The sequence below is a fragment of the Nestor notabilis genome, unplaced genomic scaffold (genome assembly GCF_000696875.1).
Source record: "Nestor notabilis isolate BGI_N333 unplaced genomic scaffold, ASM69687v1 scaffold5817, whole genome shotgun sequence".
In the NCBI taxonomy this organism is placed as follows: domain Eukaryota; kingdom Metazoa; phylum Chordata; class Aves; order Psittaciformes; family Psittacidae; genus Nestor; species Nestor notabilis.
Window position 1 is genome coordinate 14,334 of NW_009937699.1, and position 6,701 is coordinate 21,034.

Sequence of the window (6,701 nt, forward strand, 5' to 3'; positions counted from 1 at the left end):
CCCCCCTTAAATCCTCTAATCACTAGTATATGCCTTAAAACATGATGCTCAAGGTTGTTTTTTTAATGCAGTAAACTTTGTCTTGTGTGCTTCAGGTGATCCAAGTGTGGTCACCCCACCACATTAGTGCTTTAGTGTTCCCCTTAGTTCTTATGGTGTGTTTTTAAAACAGACCTCAAACAGTAGTAGTTTACCCTACATGGGATTGTATTTCAAGTGAAATGATTATACCTTTTGAGGGTGCTGGGGTCTGGGCAACAGTGCAGTAAGGGGGTTCAGAAGAAAGCAAGCAGTGGATCAGGGGAGTTTTATAAAGCTCAGATGCCAATTGAGACTCTAATAAATGGTGCATGAAGGAAAATCTGGGGAAAGCATGATGGGCAAAGGAATTTATTAAGTGGGATGGGAAAATGGGAAACTGCTTATAAAAATAGTAAATAGTGTTACCAGGTAATCAGGCTAGGAAGTCTAGAGTAAAACCTAGTAGGAGCAGGAATAATATCTATGAGGTTGTGCAGTTTGGAATACACAACCAATATGAGCATCTTTGGATCTCTCTCTTTGGATGTCTCTTGTGCCTGTGCAATACTTTCTTCATCAGAGAAGATGAGTGTAGAAGGACTTACTGGGGCTCTAAATGAAGAATTTCAGTTTCTGATGAGATGGGTGATGAGGATTCTTTGGTTCTGTAGCTGTTAACACATACTGTACTTTCCTGTGCACTAATGGGAGGTCCAGGCATCTGCTGCCTTTTGTACAGGCGAGCAGCTTCCCTTCACTTTCTGGGGCAGGACATAATGATGGGAGATCCTGGAAGAGAATGAGATGAGTGGAAAAGTTCATCTGTGGCTGTGCCAAAAGGCAGGGTGCTGACAGGCAGGAGGAATTCTTCCTTTATTGGAACCTACTGTTCCTGGTGGAGTTGTCTTGTGACCCTCCACTGTAACACTTCAACGTCTGCCTGACCTTTAAAGCAGCCCTTACAGAAGGTTCCACTCGTGCTCTGGGTATGTTTTATGAGCTTGCTTTTTTCAGCAAGAATGGAAACCATTAGGAGCTTGGGGTTTATGAGTGGCCTGTATCAAGTGCTCTAGCCTTTCCCTTGCTCTGGAGCAGGCAGAGGAGAGCAAAGCCCAGTTTCAGGCTGCTGGGGTTCTCGATATTAAGATCACTATTGCTCTTGAGCCAGAAGATTTTTTGCATCTTCTTTTGTACCTTGTGTGCACTGACTTCCTTTTTTAGAGAGTAGCTGCAATGGGGAATTGTTTCTTGGTTTGTATAAAGAGGTGCTTTGGAAAAGAAAGATGAGCTTGAGAATTTTGTTTGGGGAGGAAAAATGGGAGGAGACATCTTGAGCATCTGAATGTCCATCCCAAGAAAAATCCTCTTGGAAAATTCATATCTCGATTTTTGGAGAATCCCAGGCTGCTTTGGGTTAGGAGGGACCTTAAAGCTCATTCAGTTACAACCCCCTGCCACAGGCAAGGACAACTTCCAGTAGAGCAGGTTGCTCCAAGCCCCTGTGTCCAAGCTGGCCTTGAACACTGCCAGGGATGGGGCAGCCACAGCTTCTCTGGGCACCCTGTGCCAGCGCCTCAGCACCCTCTTAATACATTGCTCTCCCCTGTAGACGGTTCTCTTGGAAACTTAAGATTTAGATTTCACTTTCTTAATATATTCTCATCTTTTTACCATAGGTGCTGGGTGGAAGCAACATGCCCCATGCTCAGAGCTCACGGGCACCTCCCCTGCCTGGGGTGCGTGTGCTGCTGGGCAGATGTGCACAAAGCACACTGATAACCTTTTGGTCTATCAGTCAAACAGCACTTTAAAAGTAGCAGTGGCCCAGTTGTGAGAAGAGCAGTTTCGTAGCAGGAGCAGGGAGATGCTGCAATAAGCAGGGGCATGTCTGTTGTTCATGCTCAGTCAAGAGGCAGCAGAGGGGATCCTCTGTTTCTCTGACGTCCATCAATGTTGGAGCTGTATTTCTGTTCTCCAAGATGCCCTTTCAGTCTATGGAAAGCTCAGACTTCAGAAAGAAATGCTAGTGTACAGCTGTTACAGGAATGCAAGAGTCTTGAATATTCACCCTCTTGTGGGGTCATTGCACGTGGTGTTTATCTGCCTTTTAAAGTACTTGCAAGGGAAATACAGAGTCTTTACAGCCCTTCAGTCACCTCCAAAGAACTGTGGTTGGAGGTTTTGGGAGGCATCCACCAGCACCATCAAGGCATCAGTGCTGTCCTTGAGCCTGCATCCTGATAGCTGAACACTGAAGGGAGATCTTCTAGTCCCTCTGTGTCCCCATGAACCAGTGTCAAGCTCCAGTCCTTGATTTACATGAAACCCATTTTGGTGAGGATGGGAATTGGGAGGGTCGTGGCTTTGCCTCCCTCCTCTCTTCCTTCTTGCCCTTCTGGTCCCATTTGAGAGCAAAGTCGGGGTGTTCAGGGAACATTGTACTGTTGTCCAAATGGTGTTTGTTCGTTCTGAGGACACACAGATGACTTAGTCTATCAGTGTTACTGCTGAGTGAGGCTGTCATGGCAAACACATCTTGGAGCAGCTGATACCTTCTTTGATTAGTTGGATGATACCCGAAAAGCAGGGACAGGTATGGAATGGCAACATGCTGCTGCTAGAATCGACCATAGAGTCATAGAATGGTTTGGGCTGGAAGGGACCTTCAAAGCTCATCCAGTCCAACCCCCCTACTATGAGCAGGGACATCTTCAACTAGATCAGGTTGCCCAGAACCACAGCCAGCCAGGCCTTGAGTGTCTCCAGGGATGGGGCATCCACCACCTCTCTGGGCAACCTGTGCTGGTGTTTTACCCTCACATCCAGCCTGAATCTCCTCTTTCAGTTTAAAACCATCGCTCCTTGTCCCATCACAACAGGCCCTACTGAAAAGTCTCTCCCCATCTTTCTTCCAGGCCCCTTTTAAGTACTGGAAGACCACAGTAAGGTCTCCCTGGAGTCTTCTCCAGGCTGAACAACCCCAACTCTCTCAGCCTTTCATGACAGCAGAGCTGCTCCAGCCCTTGGAGCATTTTTGTGGCCCTTCTCTGGACTCTCTCTAGCACCTGCCTTTTCCGGAAGAGCAGGTGATGGGTATGGATCCAGTGAGAACAGAGCTGTCCCTGCGGCAGTGCGCTGTTCCGCTTGATGCTTTAATGCGACCTTTGCACTTGCTCCCTTGACATCTGCTGTCAGCTTAGCCAAAAATAATGGGGAACTCCCTCAAAGTAAAGAAATGAGTTGACAGAGAGCTCTGAATTCTTTACAGCCTGGGAGAAAGCGTGGTGCCTGCCTTGTATATGGGGATTTAGCAAAGCTTTTCACAGCCTGAACTAACCTGTAAGGTACATTCTTACCTGTGTTCTCTCGTGCTTCCTTATGTGTGCTTGCTGCAGCAGTATTTAGGTTCATTAAGTGATGATCCCCTTATCTGTGCTTCCTTCCCATCACATGTGGAAAAGTCAGTGCTGTCTTCAGGATCATAGAATCATTGAATCCCAGGTTGGAAGGAACCTCAAGGATCATCTGGTCCAACATTTCTAGGCAAAGCACGGTTGCGTGCTCTCGGCTTCCTTAAAGTTACAGATGTTGGGGCTTTTCTGCCATAACTCTGCAAGTCCTGCGGGTGTCACTTGGCCACAGCAGTATCTCTGGAGCATCAGGTACCTTGTTAGCTGGCTCAGCAATGGATTGGAAGGTATTTTTGTCAGCCTTAGTGTACCTGGGCATCCTGTAGCTGTCAGCATCCCCTGCTTGAGCTCTCTGGCAGGCTGTGGGGGTGACAGGCAGAGTCGAGCTGCTGGCTACGGCACCACGGTACGTTTCCAAGCCTCATGTCCAAACATTGATGGCAGGAGCACCAGATGAGTGTGATCCACAAAATGGTGAGGCCATGGGAAGAATACTCTAGGAAGCACCTTTCCCGTGTGATCCCAGTGTTGTAGCATCAAAAGATGAGCATGACCAGCTAAGATGCCAGTGTCGGGTGAATAATACGCAGTGGCTGTAACCTTGAGCTTGTAACGGTCAAGGATGTAGTTTGGGAAGAACACTGTTCTCTTAAAATGGGCTCTCTTCTTAATTATCAGCATCTTGCTGCTGTTCTGGTCTGTTCTATGCAGGATACTAGGTTTTTCCCATTTGTGGAGTTTCAGACAAGTTGATGGTATCTCAGGATGGAGCTCTTGTTTTATCTTCTTGGCTGAGAATAAGATGGTTTGAAAAGCTATATTGAAAGAATATTATTTGTCCTTGCCCCTGGCTCTGAGTATAAAGTAACTTGAAGATGACCTGTGAAAAGTAACTTAATTTCAGTCTTTCCTCAGCAGTGTTTGCTTCTCCAGGCCTTGTGTAACTGTTCAGTCCCAGATGCTATCTTAGCATACTGTATCGATGATACATACACGGATGAAGTTGTCCTTGTTGCTGTCTGCAACAAGCTAATCATTAGTGGATTTTAGTTAGTAATTTACACCTGCCTATTAGGATCTTTAGTACCTTCATCAGAGGAGCCTTCACCTGAGGTTCGGGGGGCAGTTCACCAGGCAAGGTGGCAAACGTGATGTGTGTGCATTAGAAGTGTAAGTGCACACAGAGCTTCCTGTGTCTGTTCAGTGCTCACCCAGTTAAGCAGATTACTCACTGATCACTTAGTTTCCTATACAACAGGGAGTAAACTGGTACCTGTACATAGCTGGTGTGTGTGTTCTAGGACTTTTGGGCAGCACCCACATGTGACAGCAGGCCAAGTGGAAAAACAGGAGGAAATAAGGCTCTTTATCATCTTATAACCATGACCTGTTTGTGGTCTTGCATTTACTTATTTGCAAGAGTAAAATGGGAGAGCTGTGCTGTGCTCCATATGTACTCCTAAAACAAGGATCAGCTTAAAAGGTCAGGCAGGAAACGTCAGCCACACCTTTCCTTGCTGCTAGGGTTGGGATTAAAGTCTGGCTATGAGATCATGACTAAAGTTGCCTTGGCAATGTTCTGTAGTGGTGATGATCTAAAATAAATAGTAGCATCTCAAGTTTGGTGTGGGGGTGAGATGTGATAAACGGCTCAGCTTGAGAAGAGTGAAATGATCCAGTGAATCCGCTTGCTAGCGATCCACTGTTTTGTGTTCTTTGTCGTTGCAGTACTTCACTGGCCTAGAGTGTGGACACAAGTTCTGTATGCAGTGCTGGAGTGAATATTTAACTACCAAAATAATGGAGGAGGGCATGGGACAGGTAAACTGACTTATTTCTGGAAACCCTGTATATTGGAGATGAGGGGAAAAGAAAGGAGGGAGTTCTTTCCTCACTAAAATTACAAAAAACACCCAAATGAAACAATAAAACAACAAAGAAAATCATGAAAGAAAGCTTTGGGAGCTGCAGCCTTTGCCACTGGTGAAGCTGGAGGGAGTGATGTGGTGTCAGTGCAGGCATCTGCTCTGGGTGGGAGGAATCGTGCTGTGCGCAGTGGCACATCTGGGATGTGATGATAGAGCCAATGTACTATTTTTGCTGTGGATTTGAGTGAAATCTGTTGCCTTGGAATTCTTTGTGATGCAAAAATAGGATAAACTGATTCTTTTGTGACCTTTTTGTGTGGTTGTTTTTTGGTTTTTGTTTGTTTTTTGTTTTTTTTTTTTCCTCCAGACCATTTCATGCCCTGCTCATGGCTGTGATATCTTAGTTGATGACAATACAGTTATGTAAGTATGAAGAGTTGCTGCCTCTTGGCTTTCCTCTCTCTTTCCATTTTGTTACTCATGTACTATTCAAATGTACTGACTTAAGATAAAACCTGCATTAAGGTAGCAGAGAGGTTGGTCATGAACTGTCTGTTTTGATACCGGCCTGTCTCTTTGCTTCTGTCCAGCTCTGAAAAACCCATGCCACAGTACGTGGAGAAAAGACTCCTTGGTCAGTTTGGTCAGCGTAACAGCAGAATAAGCACCAGGCAGACTTCCCAAACCCTGTTTAACTGCTTTATGCATTTTCCTTTCCTTTGATTTATGTAGGAATTTAGGACTTCCTACCAAGGTCAACCCACTGATTCCCCAAGTCCTATAGTTATAGTTAATATGTGAGTCAGCGGAAAGAAGTCCTGCATACAGCCTGATGGAGGGTGTGTTTTATGCCCTCTGATAGAAATGAGTTCACCCTCAAACATAAGATTTGATTAAGCTGGTATGTCAGCCTGGGTCACTGGGCTTATTAAGTTGTCCAGCTGTAGGATGACAGCTCGTACACAGCAAAGCCCTGAATTCCATGAGCTTCCTTCTCTTTTATAATGGGTGGTGTTATTGCATGAGTAATATCCTTCATAATTCTGAACCTTGATTAAGTTCATTTTAATTCTTCATGCTAAAAAGCATGTAAATAGAAGCTTACTCTGTTACCTTATTCTTTCCTTCCTGAAGCCTGACTCACTCATTGATATTAATCTGCTGGGGTTTCTACCAGTTGCTTTCAGACCAGTCCCTTTACATTAGTGGCTCTTAGTCACAGCGTGTGGGCTGCATAGAAGTGGAAGTAGCTGAAATGTTTTCGTGCCCTCTTGAGGGGTGGTTTGTAGAGTCCAGTAGGCAGAAACTGAACTGAAGTTGGCTTAATACCTTGAGTGACTTGATGGAGGTTTTAGTTTAGTAATGCCTGATCCGGACTTGTGATGTTGGACACTCAGCAGGA

The 6,701-nt window shown here is 45.4% G+C and overlaps 1 protein-coding gene across 1 annotated transcript in view; it reads left to right on the forward strand.

Moving 5' to 3' along the window:
* LOC104409159 (E3 ubiquitin-protein ligase arih1) overlaps window positions 1–6,701 on the forward strand; it is a gene marked incomplete at both ends in the record, with an annotated part of 18,188 nt that overhangs the window by 6,212 nt on the left and 5,275 nt on the right. The window contains 2 exons of the mRNA XM_010018955.1: window positions 5,160–5,252; window positions 5,667–5,722. Of these exons, the coding sequence (XP_010017257.1) occupies window positions 5,160–5,252; window positions 5,667–5,722 (149 nt within the window). The remainder of the gene's footprint in view (window positions 1–5,159; window positions 5,253–5,666; window positions 5,723–6,701) is intronic.